Here is a 19,555-nt window from a genome sequence, read left to right on the forward strand (position 1 = left end):
TGTACCCACCACCAATCTATTGCACTATCATCTGTTCTGGTTTGCAGGGAATTTGCTCTGTGTGGCAAATGTTTAATTTGGATAAATAATAACAGTACCTGCCAAACTTTGTTTTAGAAATGAACTGCATTTCCTGCAGGTTTTTTTTATTCTGGCCCCAGCACACTACTTTATCTGAGTACAGCTTCACACCTTTAGAAGCTGAAATAAAATGTGAGGATGGTGAGGCACTGAAACAGGTTGCCCAGAGAAGCTGTGGATGCCCCATCCCTGGAAGTGTTCAAGGCCAGGTTGGATGGGGCTTTGGGCAATGTGGTCTAGTGGAGGGTGTCCCTGCCCATGGCAGGGGCGTTGGAACTAGATGATCTTTGAGGTCCCTTCTGACCCAAACCATTCTATGATTCTATGAAAAATGTTCAGGTTATTTCTTCTTCAGGGCTGCAAAAGTCAGAGGCAATAAACCTGGAAATAGAGTGATCGGTAACCTTAGTTTTATTCATTAAAGTTTCTTGCATTTCATGTTTGGAAAATGTCATGTTAGCAACCACTTCCCGTTAAGAAAGTTGTTTGCTTAAAATGTAGTTATTCCTCACCAAACCATTTTTTTTCTTTGATTAGGCAATTTTTGGAACTAGTCAGAAATGGAAGCATGGTTTATATTCTGTATTTCCACTGAGTGAGATTTCATTTGGTTACATTAAAATGCATGGGGTTTTGCAGACTCCTAGCACTGATAATAAAGCCAAAACCACAGTGGAGCTAGGAGATTGGTTTTACCGTCAAACTGGAGATTGACGTTAAACCAATCTGTGTTTGTAAAGATGCATATGGTGTTCATGATGTCATACCGGAATTCCTAAGGTGTAAACGGTAAGCATGATCTTCATCTTGTCGCCATGGTGAGTGGTTGTGGGTTTTTGAGCTGATGATAGTATTGATAGTATTTAATATTATATTGTACAAGTAAAAAAATGTGTCTATCAGAATTGTTAGATAGGTTATACTTAATTTTAGGAAAAAAGAGTTCTATATCTATTTGAATGGTAGTTGTATTATCAGATCAAAAAATTATAGAGGGAATTTATGTGCACTTTATTCTGAAGTAGAAGGTTTTCATGCAGGCAGTATGATCAGGTACCTCAAATTTTAAAGCCCTTAGCAACCATACTTTCAAACAGGAGATGTTAGACAGCCGAGTAACCATGAGAACATGCTACTGCAATCAACTTGTAGTTTAAAAAGCCCATCGGCTGAGATTTTTTTAAATTATATTCTAATCATCATCTTTCTAGCAAATGCTGAAAGTTGCCATCTGCTGGCCTGCAGTTCCAAAGGGGCCAAATTGGAGAAACCACCAAGTCAGCTTTTGTTCAAGACCCAATGAAACATGTACTTAACTCTAAGGATGTTCTTGTTCCCTTCTTTTTTTCAGTCAAGCTTTATATGAATATTTGTACATCATATTCTAATATGTAATATTAGAATATTATGCATCTATATGAATATTTAATCTTACATGTAACTAAAATTATAGGATAATAATACAGTAAAGCTCTTCCTCATGTTTTATTTAATAATGTGCTCTGTAATAATAGGGAAAATTATTTCTGAGAAGTAGAAATCATTTAGATATTATTTTTTAATTTAAAATTTATAAAGTAGGTTTCATTTTGGGGTAAAATTAGCTTTAAAAAAGTCTATACAGTTCTGCAACATCTATGTTGTTTGTGGTAAGAACCACATACTGTGCTTTAAATTAAGACTGGTTTTCTCTAGAGTCTTCAAAATATTGAAGGTTGGGGTGGTTATAGCCTTGATGGCTGTACTCTGAATCAATGATAACTCAGTTTAGGCCAATGAAGTTATATTAAAGAATATAACAAGAACATTAAAATGAGATTATGCACATATTCTTTTAAAAATTTTGAACACAGCCAGATGGCTTCTCATTCTCTTGTCCAAGTAAGGGTCACAGCAGCTTCTGAATGAAATAAAAGTAGGTTTTGCCAGCTCATGGGTGAATACTGTCATAGCAGAAGCTATGGTTTTCTGGTACAATATTTTTATGTGCTGCAAAATTCATGAGCAGAAATATTCTTAAGGGCTTGCTTTAGGAAGATCTTAATTTAAGAAGATGCCTTGCATTACGTGAGAAGTCCCCATCAGTTGTTCATTGAAAGCCTCCAAAGAAGTGTAGGAAGTTTTTATATTATCTACCTCCTTTAGTGGGGAGACAGAATCTAGAACTTGCAAATGAAAAAGCCATGCCAAAGAGTGGAGAGAAGGAAAGTTTTGTCACAAGCTGCTCTTGCAACTTTTCACTGGGATTCTGCTGAGTTCAGTAGGATGCCACTGTTGACAGAGACTATTACATCATTACAAATTCGGAGTTAGGGCTCTGAGCCTTCACAGTGTTTTGTAACTGTGTATCTGTTTTGTGTGGTTTGATTTTCTTTCTGTCTTCCACACAACTGATGTTGCTTTACTCATAATTTTCAGAACTCGATGAAGGTGATGTTCAAATGCCTGTGGAAAAACTGTGGGAAGGTACTGAGCACAGCTGCAGGGATTCAGAAACACATACGGACCATTCACCTTGGGTAAGAGGGCAGTCTCGTCGGAAGTCTAAAGGGTTTGGTATAGAAGGGGAGCAGTCACACTTGGCTGGGGAGATGAACTGGATTGTCCTTGGCTTTTGTCTCTCAGATGCCTAGGTTTCTGAGGGAATTGCAGAGTAGTGTGTCAAGGTGAATGAGAACTTATTCCAACAGTGAGGCACTTTCTTGAACTTTTGTGAACTTTGCTAGAAGGTCAAATACAGCTCTATGTCACACTGCTCTTCTCTAACAGCTGCACAACTCAGTGGCATTTACTTCATATGTGCTATCTGCACATCACGTCCAGGCTGATGCTGTGTGAAGGACAGCAGGATTCAGGGTCTTGCATGAATACTTTCCAGCCTTGATTCACATCAGATCAGGTGCTTGTGCTAGTTCTGAGTCAAATTAATGCCAAAAAAAACCCCCAAACCACCTAAGAAACCTAAGAAAAAGAAACTGAGTGGCAATTCCATGTGTATGTTACTTGGACTAGAAGCAAAAGCAAATTAATCTTGTATGACACAAGCTTGTTTCAGAGTTTTAGTTTGCAACTGAAATATCCTGTGCAATTTGCTGAGTGACCTCGCTGTCTCAAATCTAGTTACAGTGAGGACTTATGGTCTTCATCTATCAGATACATGGACATACATCTCTGTTGTGTAACTCTGTGTGACCCAGTGCTTAAAACTTAAAGTGACCATGAGGAATTAGTCTGGTGTGGACCTCAAGAGAGTCTTTCAAAGGTCATAGTAATTGCTGTTGGGCTTAGGCTCTGAAGAGGCTATTGGAAACAGAGAAATTCTCTCTCAAAATGCAGTTATGGATGTTGCTCTTTGTCCTGTATATTGTGGGGACATCCTTTTCATGGCATGGGAGAGGGAGGAGTAACCAGCAGAACTTCCTTGGAATTTGGAGCTTGTAACTTTGCCAGAGAGAGGGGTTTTGGTGAGTGGCTGGCAGTGCTCCAGCAGGTGGTACTTCTGGTAGAGCCTTGCAAATGTGCTGAACCCATGCTCTCAATGGGTTTTATGGAGTAAGGTGGCAACATTCAGGAGAAAACACACATGTATGACCTGTGAGTTACATCTATATAGGATGTGGATTATGAATGTGCTAAAATAGTGGTTTGTTTGGGACTTCAAGATAACATGTAGCCTACTGAGAACTCCTGCTTTGACTGGGCTGCTTCACTCCTAGCACTTGTGCTCAAACACACAGCAGCTAGTGCCAGGGGATGCAGGGACAATTAAGCCTTTTACATCTCCTCCTTCAGTAAGTCTGCTTTTGGAGAGTAGGACCAGAAAGTTCTGCGCTGGCAAGCCAGCCTGTGTATGTCGCTTCTCTACCTCTGTCTGAGTGAGTTGCATGGTGAGACTGTTTTCTAGCAGCTTCTTCTGTTGTGCCAAGGAACGTTACGGTGAACCACAGCCATAACTATATTTGGTTTAATTAAGTAACCTATGGTAAGATTACATATTGTTGGCCATGACATTAGCTAAGTATATCTTGCCCATGTTTGTTATCTTTACCTGTCCTTCTGTGGCTGCTCTGTCATTTCTGAAGTCAAAGTGCGTTGAGATTCTTGTCAACTTCAATAGTTAGGATTAATACACTGATACTTAAGCTGAAGCATAGAAGTTAAACATCTACTCCAAGGTCAAAGAATTAGTCAAGAATAACACAGGAAAAAAAATCTAATTCCTGTTTCTTTTCCCTTCAGACTAGGTGATTTTCTTTTCCTCTCCCCCTTCCCTGCAGCCAGAATGCTGATAAAATAGGTAGGGTTCAAATTGGGAATACTAATTTATTGACAGTATGAATATATTTGCTCATGCGTCTAGAACTTAAAATGTACCTTGGGGTTCTTGCTTTCATTTAATCAGTCCTTCATTCTTTGTCTTGATACAGACGTGTAGGAGAGTCTGACTACAGCGATGGAGAGGAGGATTTTTACTATACAGAAATCAGGCTCAACACGGACTCAGTAGCTGATGGCTTAAGCAGTCTTTCCCCAGTCTCCCCATCTTTAGCATCTCCTCCTTCCTTTCCCACCCAAGACGCAATCCGTCCTGAAACTTCCTGTGCCAAAACCGAGACTAAATTGATGACACCTCTGAGCCGCTCAGCTCCTACCAACCTCTACCTCGTACACACGGACCATGCTTACCAGGTAACGCTAGTGAGAGTGAACTCCATTGTTACACTAATGTCATTAATATTTAAGGAAAAGATCACAATGTTTGGGTTTTAAAAACCCAAGTCTAGTTTTAATGGGTTGAAAAGTTTTCAGGGGAGCCCGAGGGGTTCATCTCATTTAAATTTTGATGTCCCCTTCTGAGCTAGTTGTTTGTTGTGCTCCCACCATAGCCAATGGATTTTGGGGTGTTATTTATCCAGCCATGCATAGGTGCATACTTCAGGTTGAGAAGAGTTGCTCTGTGTATCCCACTGCCTACATCAGTTAATTCTCCACTGACCATAAGGAGGGTCCAAGGTGAGGTGCTCAGGTGTGGTCTCCTGCATTGTAAAAATTCTCATTCAGTCAGCCAAATCCCTCCCAGAGTCTTCATTTCAGCTCTGCTTGTACTCGAAGTGTCTGTAGGCAAGTACCCAAGGGATGCCAGGAACAATTCCTTTCCTTTGTTTGTACAGTGTGAGATGTCAGTTTGCATATGTGAAGTAGATCTGGAAGAATGAAAAGGCATATTTGGTATCCTCCTACTCTTAGAGGTAATGCTTTGCACATGGCAAAAATCCAGTCAGATCCAAAAACTGCTGTTCCAAAAACCTTCCAACTAAGTTCAGACAGAAAACATTAATTTCCAAAGTGTGCTAAAATTTGACATGTTTTGGTCTGGATACCGTATGAGAAAAGAAGAATAGAGGCTTTGAAGTAGTGTGGTCCGTGACCTGTGTATGCACCGGAGAACTGAACTCTGTTAAATTTATCAGATGCAACAACTTTCGTATACAGCATTGTGCAGATGAAACCTTTTTGTTGTGTGTCTGGAGCAGAACCCACTAAAAGGGCAGAGGGAACCACACAAAATTCACAGGCTTGTTTTAGTCTCTGGTCTCATGGTGGAAAGCGTGGGTGGAAGCTTGTAGCATCTCAGGTGGGAGCTGCATCAGGTAGCACACCAACCTGGGGACCGATCAAACCAGCTAGAAGACTTTCTCCTCAGTCTGGCTTAAGCCCTGCCTCTCACAGAGTGAGGCACCAAGTCAAGGCTGCTGAGAGGAGTTTCACTTCGTTTGGGATTTGCAGTCATGACAGTCTTCCCTGCAATTTGGAGACTTGCTCAATCTTTTTTTTATAAGCAGACTTTGAGTAAAGCGCTTGCCTAAGGAAATCCTAGTTCAAATGTTTAAGCCGCTTGAATTGAATTGATGTATTTCATGACATGAAACTACAAGTGTCTGAGCCCTGTCTCCTTTTCAAGTTGCTCTGGTTTCAATACTTCATTTCATCAGTGAGGAGTGACTGTTGAAGGCATTCCTGATGGAAGCAGGAGGCAGGGTCCCTGCTCCAGCACTCAGGTTGTCCGTGTAAAGGAGGCAACTTCTGCAGAGCAGGTTAGTGGCATCCTGTGCTCAGGTCCCTCCAGCCCAGCAAGAAGAGCAGGCTCCCGGAGGCAAGCTGGAGATTCAGCTCTCACCAGCAAGAGGAGGAATTGAGCCCAGCTTTCATTTGTAGCATTTAAGCTTTCTTGTGACTAATCTGTTGTGTAAAAGGGAATAGAAGAGAAAGTGACGACAGCATCTTTAATACCACCATATTTCCTGCCATTTTCTTGCTGGAGTGAGCCATGTACAGAATTTTTAAACTTTTTTTTTTTACTTCTGATTAAAGTATTGTCTGTATCAAAACTGAAATGAAGTATTGAATAGGAATGTAGTGATGAAAACAATCTCTCATATGAATGAGAGCATCAAAGTGGAAATTACTTTATTTGGAGTGAAGAGGCAAAATTCACAGCTCAGGGAACTCAGATGGGGGAGGCTGAAGAATGTTCATCCCAGGATTCCTATTAAAAAAAGGGAAAAAAATATGGAACCCAAAGCTGGGTTGCAGGAATCCTAAACAGATCTGTTAACTGCCGTTTCCCATATGACTGAAAAATGGCAAATAAAATGCCTGTAGTAAGGAAGGAGTAAAGGGGAAGTGATCAGGCAAGTCCTGACTCTCTTCTCAGACCCAGTCCTGTGGATGAGGAAAGATTTAGAAAAATAATTGAAGAAATTGCGGAAAGTACAGCAAATGAGGTGAACTGCAATGGAGGAACCCCAAAGAAGATTATGCTAGAACAATCTAACATCTTCTTTGGGGAAGGTAGCTTTGTAAACAACAAAGCAGCAGCACAGAAGAACAAATCCCTCTGAATTTGAGGAGAGCATTTGATCTGGAAACATATAAGCAGTATTTGTTAGGCTAGAGATTAAATTTAGTGTAGGAGAGTGAGCTGGGGAGTCAGGGAGAGCAGCAGTGAGTTATTTTGAAAGGGCTATTGAACGTCATTAGTGGAGTTGAATGAAAAGCTGTATTTGGGCCTGATCTTATTTTCATTAAATCATTTTGGTACTAGACAAATACTATAATAAACTTTGCTGATAAAGAACTCGGGAGACGTCAGCAGTACAGGGATTTGTATATCATGCTTCCATGACTGGGTGATCTTAAGAGTAATAGGTTTTGGATGCAATTTAGTGGGAGAACATGCAAAGTCCTGCACCCTAGGGACTAATGAGAATTTTCTGCTATAAACTGGGGTAGTTAGCTTTCCTCCTCCTGTAATTTTCTATGTTCATTAATCAAGCACAGAACGACCATGAGCTAACAACAACAGGTCTGTGAAGGGGAAAAAAAAGTTGTCAGCTTTCTTGGATAAGAAATATCTAGGAGAGACAGGGATTTTTAATACCGTTGTACAAGACCCCTGGATAACTTCAGCTGAGACCCTGAGCAGAGTTCTGGTCAACCGAGTTCAAGGATGCTGGGGTCCAATTAAAGGACGAAGAGATTGTCTAAAATGTTAGCCTGAAAAAGGTGACTGTGCTTGATGAGCAAAGATGCACGTTTGGGAAACAAATGCACAAGGTGATCGACTGTCTAACTCTGACCATGTCTGAGGTAGATGTTTAGGCATGGATAAAAAACAATTGAGCACCATGGTATTTTAGGCGACTGCAGATTACAGCAATTTTAAACTTATACTTCACGTTTCATTATGAAGCTAGTGCCTGTACCTGTTAAATGTAGCTGTGGAGGAACTATGGGCGGGCTCTTTCAGCATCTAGGATTTCCCTTGCGGGTCTTATTCAAGTAGCTGAGGAAGTCACCATACTGACCCCAGCTTTGAGCTGATACCCCGGTGGGATGCTGAGTGGCGGCAGTGCCACCTTGCTGCCCACCCAGTTGCCTCCAGTTCTTTCTGGCAGGAGTGCCGTGGTCATTCACCCCTTCCCGTTTGAACAGGGTTGTGATGAAGCACTACTGGCACCATCTGGAGTTGCCAAATTTTTCTTGATGCCTTTCAGCAAGGTTTTTATATTTTACGGAGGTCAGCGGACATTTGCTCCACATGTCTGTGTGGATTCTCTCGGAGCTGTCAGCAGGCTCGGCAGCCCGCAGAGCATCGCTGCCGTAGACGGAGGCATCCGGTGGTCTCAGTTTCTTTTCCTTGGAGAGACTCCAGGGAATTGCTTCAGCACTTGTTTACTCTGAAGATTATCTTTAATGGGGACTATCAGGTTGTAGTTTGTCATCACTCCTCTCTGCCTGGCAGCTCAGGGAAGCACTCTCTGCCCTGAAGCAGTGAGACAACTTCAGCAGCCTCAAACACAAACACTACTTAAGTGTATTGCATTACTGTCAGGCACAGGCAACTGAAGGCAGAAGTAAAAGCTCATTTTTAACAGCAAGTTCCTTATAAGTTTAAACCACGGAGCCTTTTTTTGTCATGAAAGCTTGAAATTCAAGGGCCAAAGGGAGCCTGCGTTCATGCTGGCTGCTCGCACTCCTGCTAGGCAGGGTAACTGCAAAGGTTTGAATTTCCTGACTCTGTAAATTAAATGGGATTCAAAAAGGGACAGGGAAGAATTCCTGAGAGCTTGTAGCCCAGTGAGAGAACCAGAGGGAAGGCACAAGATGAAAGATGCTCAACGGTCTGAGCTCAGATTATCGGGTATTCCACCCCAGGGCATCACTGGGTATTACAGCCCAGACAGGAAGAATGTATGAGCTCAAGGGGCCCAGGGGTCCTTCAAACACTTGCTTTAGCTGAGTCTTTTAAGAGCTGTTTTTTGAATCCCGGGGATGATTTTCAGCTTCTTGTTTTTAATAGGAAAGACTGTTTTAATTGGGATGATTCTTAACAACATTTATCTGATAAACAAGAAGTGGCCAACCCTTACTGTTGCTTGTTAACCCTATTGTCCAAGAAGCCTCACCAACCGGTCTTCAGTGGTTCAAACCAGCTGCTGTCAGTTTAAATACTGCCTTGTTTATCGCTGTGGAACAGGTGATCATTTGTAATATTTTTTGCTGCTAGCTGGCATTATTTTAAAAGTTATTTGTATATGATGTTTGATTTTGTGTGAGTTTTTATCAGATCTAGCTTTTAAGGATTTTGCATGGATTCTTGAGAGCTATCGTCTTTCTCTAATCAAGGTTTTAAGAACAGCGATACATAAATATGTCCTTTCCTTACTGGCTTATCCATGATTATCCCTCTCATAAGGGTAAAACACTTGTCACCATGCAGGTTTTTTCCACCTCAGAAAGTCTCTCGTAGCTGTACAGTTTCAAGGAGTGAAAGATCCCTTGAAATGCTTTGGAAGAGGAATGGTTCTTCTTACTGGAATAATATTTTCTTTTCACACAGGCCACTCCTCCGGTGAACATTCCAGGGTCAGCAAAATTCACTCCCAATGGCAGTAGCTTTAGCATCTCTTGGCAGTCCCCTCCAGTTACCTTCACCGGCATTCCAGTAAGTGAACAACACCAAAAAAAAAAAAAAAAATAATTTTTTTTTAGAACTTTTTGTTTTGTTTCACAGTGTCTCACGATAGAAGTAAATTTAACATAATAGGTACTGAAAAGAAACAAATTAAATATATGCCTCAGTTTGCCAGCATGGCTGGTTTTAACAATTACTCTTTAATTCAGTACAGTTACTTTTTTTCGCATCAGTGCCTACAAGCAGAGAATTGGGTCTATAGTATATATCTTTTTACACTATATGCTTACAAAAGAACATTGTGGTAGGTGCAGAGCCTGGCACTGTATGTTCCTTTTTGTGCCACTAAGAGGTTTCTTGCAAAACTGGATAGAAAATCAGTGAGGTGATGGTTAGGCTAACTGGATCTAAGCAGTGGGGCTGTTACCTAAACGAACCCTGAAGATGAAGTATATTTGAAAGGCAACTGAAAGAAACAATAAGATGAAATGCAAAGTCTGATTCTAGTAGGCTACATATATGTAGTCCCTTTTGATATCAGAAAATTTTGTACTTTTATATTAAAAATATGTTCAATACATATTGCATTTTGATATTAATACATTGGCAGTTTGACACATTTTTAATGAAGATGTATTAGAAATAAAGGCAATAGCTAGTGTACAGGCCCTAATTTCATGAACAGGACTGCAGAAACGGGATGTTTGCTTCAACATAGACTTCCCGTAGTCCTAAACGTAACGCAGTAGAGGTGTGGATGCTGTAGGGGGAGTTAAAAACCTTTATGAAGAGTTCAAAGGGATTTGGCTTCTAGTGCCTAGCATGGTGAATACTAAAAGCAAATGTAAATCACGATTTATGAGTAGTGGAAAATCTTCTGTGTAATAAATAGAAATAAATATTAATGTAATGTATCCTAATTTTTATTGGAAAACATTTTTCAGTATAAATTGATACTCTCTAATCATAAACCTTTTTGATATCATAACATTTCATTTAATATTATACTTTATGAATTTATGCATTTTTAAAGTGTGTTATATAAGGGACATTGCTCATCCAAAGAACCACGTAGCTTTTTTTCCTCATGACAGTGAATATTAGACATGGTGATAAGAGACACTATTTCTCTCTCTTCTCTTCATCAAGTGAATCTCCAAAGCTTCTTACTGTCAACCTTTGGCAAATCTTGGAGATTTTCTGCAGAGGCTGTGGCATCCTGCAGGGCTGATAAAAAATGAAAGTGGCTGAATCAATTACACTGCACTCTGCCAATGAATATTTATTAAATTCCATCAAGGAACAACTAACAGTGAAAGACATCATGCTGGCAGCAATTTGAACGAGAGCCTTGACAGAGTGTGCTATCCATAAAGTTCCTCGAGAATTTGATTTCCCAACAATGGGGTTGATACGGAGTAATTATGAAACTGGCTCCTTTGTGGAGTAGCAGAAATTGGTGCCAGGAGTGTTAGGAATCTAAAAATGCAATTAGCCACATTGTAAATCAGACACTTAAGAGGACAGGATTAGACACATATGTGTTGAGTTTACTTGTTCAAGCAACAACATTGATCTGTGGCTGTAGCATTGAGAGTTCTCAAAAGAATTTAAGAAATGCCAAATCACTTTCTGAGAATTGTATGGCGATTCCAGTGATTTAAGTACAATTTAAAAATAATCTCAATACAAAAACCTGGGGAAGCAGTGATGATGGTGGAATTATGAACCGCTCGGGAACCATAGGCAATGGCTTTATATCTCTGTCTAACAACATTTATAAGGCTGTTTAGCAAGGAAAAAAAAAAAAGAAAAAAGCCTTCTATGTTTGCACACATTTGACTGTTCTGTCATCAGTGAGATCATTTATGAATTACAAAGATTTGCCTACAGTGGAAAATTGTGTGCAGTAAGTGAGGGTGCAAATGCAAAGTGATGTTAAATAACTGTATATTAAATGAAAGTTTCATTTCTCCTGTTTCAAAATAAATTAGATATTGCATTCTAAAAACAGGGCTCTGTCAACTCCCACCCTTACACTAAGTGTAACTACTTTAGGAAAGCTGTAGTATGGGAGACTTTCTCCTTCTCTTAAGAGGTTTATTTAAGCCCAGACTATGTGACAGAGCCAGCGTACTATAAACTCGTGTAATTGTATACGTACATGGTCCCTGAGATTAGATGCACATCTGTAGCACTTCAGGGAACTTCAGAAAGTAGGTCCAAACCATTACTTTTTGCCTGACCCTTAATATTTATTGAAGCAGTTTTCTAAAATGGCTTTGGGATACTTTTTTGGCCTGGACAAACCACCGAGCAGTAAAGGATTAGGTACAGATTTGCAAAAGCACATAGGTCTATACATTTCTTCATGTTACCAGTGACGTTGGAATGAGGCCATTCTGTCTTGTCCCATTAGAGGGCTGTTGAATCCTGGCTTTGAACAGTCTCCTTCCTACACCTCTATGTCAGCAATTAAGTCCATAAGAGAGAGGAAATTTCAAAATATTATTCTTTTGCAGTTTTTTTGACGCCGGCCTTAGGTGTTTCCCCATTCATTCCTGTGGACACTGAATTTCAATGACACTGAACCCTCCCTGCTTGCTGTCCCAGGACATGGGGTGTTCAGACAGACATCATGACTTCCATTATGTCCTCGCTTTCAGGCAGTCTTTAGCAGAGCAGCATTGAAAGACCTTTGTGAACATGAGCGTGCTTATCAGCAAGTTCCTAAGCGCCTCAAAACAAGCCGTATGTACAGCTGGATCAGTCGGGGTTTGGCATGTGGCTGTTTTAGCCTCAGGACTATTCACACCATCTAACCATAGGCATTTATCTAGAAGTCTTGTAGTCATAAAGGAGGAGAATTAGGGGAACCTCCAAAGTCCTTATACTTTGTGCTCTGAATCATGTGTAAGTTAGATTCCCAAGGGAGATCGGAAATGCTTTTTCGTACCATTTTCCCAAGATAACTTTACAGGTGCAAGAGAAGGTTGAGCTTTGGCACAGCTAGGAGTCATTACTAGGTGCTGTTCTCTGCACGAAGCAGAAAGGACAAGTTCATGTTTGCTCTACCACTTGAGGCTGAACTAGGAGAAAAAATGAGGCACAGCATGGGGATCTGTGAGGAGGATAAGTTAAATTAAGCAAGTGGGATGAGCAACGGTGGAGTCTGTCTCTCTTGGTACTGGAAGACTTAACGTAATGACCATACAGTTCCACTTTTAATAATGTAGGATAAAAGTCTTCTTGAATGCCAGCTTGATCTCTGCTGTGTGATATTGATTTTTACCTGCCTGCTCATAAGACCCAGAAAGGTTGAACAGGAGATCTTTAAGTTTGATAAACTGATGTTTACAGATCACAAACCTTCTCTGTAACCACGGTTTACCCCAGGAGATGTAAGTGGAAACTCTAGGTCCTCCTTCAAACAAACACTGTCGTTTCACATTAATTCTCTGTGTTTAGACAACACTTCAAATGTGAAAAGCCTCCGAGGGCAAGGATTGCCTTCTCACGCCCTCCCCTTAATCCACTCTTGGTGTTGCCTACAGAGGAGTTCAGCTAACTGGTATTGTTTAGACCTGCTGCAAAGCGTATCAAAATACACTAAAGCTCAACTTCAGTGCAGTTTAGCTGCCTTGGTATGCCAGTCCGTGGAAACCATCGTGCAGAGACCCTTTCTGGGGAATGTGAGGGGAGATGCAGTCTGCACACTGCAATTACTGTTCAAGCCTGCTCTGTGTTTGGAAGCAATCAAGATAATTGCTTGTAACATAGGAGGCCATCAAAGTACTTTTTTGTTCAATGATAACCAAGGAATATGTTGGGTATCAGTTAGTAGTAGAAGATATAAAAATTTTCTGGTTTTTAAAATGTTTTAAGAACCGTAGCAGAATTGTCTGGAGATCTCTGGTTGCTGGTAATGACTGAAAAACTGTGCAGTGTGTGGTAAATGCCAAAGACTAGAAAAGTGTTATCGCTTTGCATTTTATCTTCAGTGTTTCAATCCTTCTTAGGTAAAACAAGAGAAGTGGTTGATAAAAGACAGGCAAAAAGGTCAGTCGGCATGATCTTACATGGTAGCATTTGCCAAACAAACCTCATACCAGTCTTTAAGGATATGACAGGTTTGGTGGAAAAAGGCAACTGCACATGTCTAACGTATATTTTGAAAAGCAGCAGTAAAATAAACTAAACTAAAAACATGTAGTGCCAGCACAGCACATACTAAGCAAATGAAGATCTGTCTGTCAGACCTCAAGTAGCCGTAGTTAACTGGAATCTTGACTGAGCCAGCATCAGCTCCATACAAGGACTGGTGCTTTTCAGCATTTTCATAATGGATTTGGAAATAAAAACATGAAGTTACTGCTGGTGATCAATTTTCTGGATAGTTTAGAGACTGACGAAAAGACAGGATGATCATGTATACTTCATTTGTGAAGTGGAGCCCTTTTCAGGCCCAGTGGCCTTTAATTGTGCAAAATGCAAGGTTGTATTTATGAAAAAGGGGAATTTGGATGATCCCTGGCGGCTCAGGAGAGCACTAACTTTGAAAGTAAAGACTGAAAAAAATCCAGGACACGTAGACTGCAAGCTGCCCTCGGCATTGAGGAGTGATAGGACTGAAGGACCTTGTGTGGTCTCTGGATGTATAAAACACGAGTTCTGGTAAACCGGCACAGAGGAAGGAAACTTCTTTCACGTTTTGGATATATAAAATATTATATCAGAAAGAGCCTAAACCCATTCAGAGTGTGAGCTGCACATGCAGTTAAATCAGAAATTACTGTAGTTTCCAGCCAAGAGTAAAAGTTGAAAGAGCGTCTGTACTCCATTGCAAGTATTAGATTTTTGCTACTGTGCAGTAGCAATAAAACAGACTTTGTATCAAAAATCAAAGCACATTCATCTCTTCAAGTCAGGTCAGTTGCCATTCTTCCAGTTGTTATGAGACTTCAAAAGGGCAGGAGTGACAAGTCAGAGCAGTGCAGGGAACTATGACAGCATCCGCAGTTCCTGGCTGCAGGAGGCAGTGACTCCCTGCACCAGATGCCCGAATGAAGCCTGCTATCTTCTGTACAGAACAAAAAATGAGCATTCGTAATTTTTTTCTGGTGTTTTAGATGTAAACTGGTTGTGGCCTTCACCCAGGAGCAAAATAAGACCCTAGCAGTAAATAATTTAGGAATGATTTAAGGCCAAGCTTTATGCCCTGTGATTACTCGAATAATGCTGCCAACCCCCATGCTCACGTAGGAGGCTTATTTGGAAAGTCTCAGAAGACCAAACTACACCCTTCACTCCAGAACATTAACAAAGGAGGACACCAGCTGAGGTTTACACTGCAGAATAAAGGACATAATCCAGTACATCTTGTTAGCAGCCTTAATCAGCAGGGCTGCCCTGCAGTCCCATTGAAACCTTGAGGGCCGCATCGTCACTGCCCTGCAGCAAACCCCCTTCTCCAAGGCTGTCTCTCCACAAAGAGTGCCAAGTCACAGACGAGAGTGACACCTCAAATCCCTTTATTTCATAGGGGTTTATTGGTATTGATTTTAGCACAGGCCAGAGATTATTTTTCTAGTTATTTTCTCTGCTTAAATGGGAGAAAGTTCTTGTAAGGGAGTTATTCAGAGTTCTTAAATAAGAATGAATGCATTTTCTGTATTTTCCAAAACCTGAAATGATGCTGATCTGTATTCTGGTTTGCTCTGTTTGGATGACTGCAAGTACAGGGGATCAAAAGAGAGCTAATGTGATGTACCTAACGCTCAATGGACACCTTCCTGAATAGACCTACAACTGACTTATGTTTGTATGTTATGTAATAACCTTTCCTGGGTATCCTTGCCACTGTGCATCATCAACTGCATTTTCTGGGAGAAGTGTTTATACTGCATTCGTATGTGTATGTTCTTCATAAGTGGCTTTTTTATCTGTATTGACAGGTCTCACCAACTCATAATCGTCCTGCAGGGAGTGGAGAGCAGAAACAGTCCCACACAGTTCTTTCGTCACCGCCTAGAGTAGCATTTGGCTTGAGGTATGGGACCATTAGCTCCTGCTGGCAGACCAGCAGCCTCAGAACCTGGAGGGCGTTTAGTAAATAAGATGTCAGTGGCCAAAGAAACAGAAAAAACACACCACCAACAGTGATAGCAGTTGTCAGGCAGTTTCTGACTAGAAGGCATCAGAGTAAGTGTTCTGGACCTATTTTGCTTTTCATTACCATCAAAGGTAAAGTTTGGGGATAAAGTTAGTTGTTGCGAAATGAAAAAGGCGGAGCGTGAAGGAAAACAGCAGGCCTTATGTCAGGCGTGTCTGAAGTTCAGATGCAGATCTAAATTAACCTGTAAAGCAGCGCTGCCCAGATTCACTACTGCAGCTGAAGCATCCTGAACTTCATTACGTGGCTTTGCTTTTCCCCTGAAAGGCTGGCCTGTCCTGTGTGTTCATCACCATTCAGTCAGTATGGTGTTTGGCTTCAATTGAATTATAAGAAACTATATCTTACAATAAATTAGATCAAAGCAAAGTTTTTTATGCCCCATCTTTCTAGATGTAAGCTACATTCACTTCCATTAAAGGTAGCTGATGTTTGACCAGAGTCTGCTTTAACAGTGTTCAAACAGTTATGTTAAAACATCAAACTATGACACTGAATTTCTTACAGTAAAGAAACCTTTAATTTCTTGCAATCCTAAAGGTGATGACTGTACCCTAAAACGAGACAAAAGGAAAATCTCATACTTTTCATTTTCTTCATGACTGTCAGATCATTGCATATGCTACAAACCAAACTTAGGATCTTCCCAATTCATGGATTGTCCCCATGAACGAATGTTCAGTAATCAAAAATTCACAGGTATGCAAGAGAGGAATCACCAGGCAATTCCCAAGTGTGCCACGCAGCATGTAATACAGGCGTTAAACAATTCTGTCCATACAGTTATTTGATTTAAAGACACCAGGACAGATGGCACTGCTGTAGCGAGTGTTGGGTCACTTCTTGTAGCATTGCTCCTCAGGTTTGCTGGCTTGCTACATATTGAATAAAAAAAGTTCCAGTTTAACAGTCACTTTGATCATCTTCTAAACTAGTGAACTTTTGAGTGTGGTTGTAAGATGGAAAACATGACAATCATTATAGCTTTAAAGGAGATACTGCCTGACTTCAGGGACAACAGAGAAGGAGCACACGTGAACGTGCAGCAAGTGAGAGCAAGGGTTAAAACTTGTGTTCAGTCACTTTGCTGTTTTTCAGTCAGTGAGCTCACAGCAAACTGTGCAGGAAGGACTGGCCAGCGTAGGAGCTGGTAGCTTTTCCCCTCTTTTGCATAGCTGCTACCTGCTGATGGTCAAGGTCTGCTGCTCAGAGCTATGCAAAATATTTGTACACAGCTCTACAGCAAAGAGGACTTCTGCCTGACATGACCTGGACTGTGTTGGAGAGTAGCTGTAACTATCCGTTACAGCTTGGCATTTAACGTGGCTAAAGTAACATTTTTCTAGACCCGGTTTCGTCACTGGCTTAAGTCAGGGCTGGGATCAGGCCTGGAGCAGAGCAACAGGCTCAGCAGCTGCTGCAGAGGCTGTAGAAGCGAGGCAAGGAGGAGGACTGGTCCCTCGGAGCTGTGGAGTCACAGCCGTATGTCTGTCTGCTGCGTCAGCCCACAGTTGACTCGAAAACAACCCAAATCCCTTTGAAACGCCGAGGGTTCTCTGCCTGCTGCACTCCATTGAGATTGTCATCCTGATCTTAGGGTGGTAAAGCAAAGCTACGAAAGCATCTCGTTAACAAGCTTCCCTTTCTCTCTGACAGGAAGCCTAGAGGGGAGGGGAAAAAGTGTCGGAAGGTCTATGGGATGGAGAACAGAGATATGTGGTGTACTGCCTGCCGATGGAAGAAGGCCTGCCAAAGGTTCATCGACTAAAGATTAAAATTATGCAGAGGATTTGGGGATGGGGGAGGACAACAGCAGAACCAGATTGCTGCAGCTGCACTGTATCACTTCCCATTTTCCCTCCGGTGATGTGGTGTTGAGGGGTTTTGGGGTGGTTTTTTGGGGTGGTTTGTGTTTTTTTTTTTAAAGAGCTTTGTATTTCAAAGTGAAGCACTTGTAGCCAAGGAGAAGCACTAATCAAACCTGTGTGGAGCAATAGAGCAAAAAAAAAAAACAAAAACAAAAAAAGCAAAACCAAGAACATACAACAAAATTCTGTCTTACTAAATATGGAAACCAGAGCAGCTATTAGTGTTTTTCTGTAAAAGAAAGGAAAAAGTTAATTTTTTTGCTAACTCTGTGAGCTACCTGCTCCTTAGGATCATTTTTAACCATTTCAGTCTCTGTGCTGTGAACGTCTGTATTTGCTAAACTGAACAATTATTCTGTTCCTGAAACGAAGATCTCTTTTTTTGAAAGCTTTCTAATAAACACTTCAGAGTTGTATAAGCTACAGTTTACTCAACAGAAGCTGTACTAAGACTGGAGACTGCTAAATAATTCTCCTGATATGAATGATCATGATTATATTATATTTTTGGAAAGGGGGTGTGGGGAGGAGTTGGGATTTTCATTTGTTTGTTTATAGGAGAAAAGCAAAGTCTGAATTTGCAAGAAGGACAAGCAGTGCTCCTGGAAGATTTTTAAACCAGGCACAGACCAGTGGAGTGGAACAAAGTAATTTAAGTACCAAATTGGATTTTGATCCTCTAGAGGAAGAAAAGCAGCAACGGAAAGTCACCAGCAGATACTGTCACAACCAGAAGTTGAGGGAAGAAATCTAGTGATGCTTGATTGAAACCTGTAAGAATATAATGGGGGTCCGGTAGCTTTTCTTACCACTCTCCCATTTCTGAGAGAGGATGAACAGTTGGACCAGCATGTCTGTTGCTGCAGGAGGCCTATGAAGAACTGGTAAATGCAGCCACTCGGATTATATGTAATACATATTCAGGGACACGATCCAGCCCAGCAGTTCTGCTCTTGCTTCCTTTTCTCTTATTTGAGAGGTTGTTGTTAAGATAATGGTTTGCTCAGCTTTTTTTTTCCCTATTAAACTTGCTAAGATTTATTAGATGCAAAAAATTGATAGAGAAAAGAAAATACCCCCTTTCCATGACATCATCTCAGAAAAAGAAGTAAGACAGCAAAGGAGCAACGTATTCATGGTAAAAGTCCATTTCTTATCTCATTTTGATATATGAATTAACAAGTTCCTCTGCTTGTAGTACTTGGATAGATTTGGGTACTTGAGTTTCTCTGTCCATTAGAAAGTATACACTGGAATGTGGCAAGCTGGTGTTCTGTCTCAACTTGTATTGAATTACCATTAATTAACAATTATTTCAATGCAAAAATAAAGTAAGGATTTCCTAGGATATGAATGTATATGGTTAAACAATACTTGCCTGTTAAAGAAAACAAGACACCTTAAAAAATAATCAAAGACAGAAGCAAAATTTTGTCTATTAATAGAGGTGTGGTGGCCCACAGATTCCTGTTCTGGTTTTTTTCCATACCGTTTGAAATTAGACCAGATGTTTTCCTCTTTTTTTTTTTTTTTTTTAAATTGTCTAAACTGGCTAATTCTCACTGAAATAAGCGGACTCTAAGTATCTAAACAGCATTCTAAAATCTGGTACAAAGTTCACTCGACAGCTTTATTAAGCGTGCATTGCTGCTTATGCCTATGTAAAAGCACGAAATAACAACGCAGTTGTTTAGAATATACACTATGAATTCAGTAAAGTAGTACTGAGAAGTAACGTTTGTAATAGGAGCTACCGAAGATTATCATCTGATTTTCTTTGAACAAGTTAATTGGGCAATCAGATGTCTAATTTGAGCATGCTATTTCTGCAGTTGTTTACAAATTGTGTAATTTACATGCACAAGTGGCAAGATATGCTTGCATGCACGCAATTACTTGATTTTTTGCTCAATTGTGTTCTCTAAGTCATTTAAAAAAAAAAAGACTGAAATCTAG

At 40.6% G+C, this 19,555-nt stretch overlaps 1 protein-coding gene across 1 annotated transcript in view; it reads left to right on the plus strand.

Annotated features, from left to right (window-relative positions):
* Positions 1–18,018, plus strand: part of ZNF704 (zinc finger protein 704) — a 96,620-nt gene extending 78,602 nt beyond the window's left edge. Inside the window, exons 5-9 of the mRNA XM_075743824.1 lie at positions 2,500–2,600; positions 4,509–4,770; positions 9,485–9,589; positions 15,514–15,608; positions 17,388–18,018. Of these exons, the coding sequence (XP_075599939.1) occupies positions 2,500–2,600; positions 4,509–4,770; positions 9,485–9,589; positions 15,514–15,608; positions 17,388–17,499 (675 nt within the window). The 3' untranslated portion in view covers positions 17,500–18,018. The remainder of the gene's footprint in view (positions 1–2,499; positions 2,601–4,508; positions 4,771–9,484; positions 9,590–15,513; positions 15,609–17,387) is intronic.
* Positions 18,019–19,555: the final 1,537 nt, after the last annotated feature.

The sequence above is a fragment of the Balearica regulorum genome, chromosome 2, assembly GCF_011004875.1.
Source record: "Balearica regulorum gibbericeps isolate bBalReg1 chromosome 2, bBalReg1.pri, whole genome shotgun sequence".
NCBI classification, from domain to species: Eukaryota; Metazoa; Chordata; class Aves; order Gruiformes; family Gruidae; genus Balearica; species Balearica regulorum.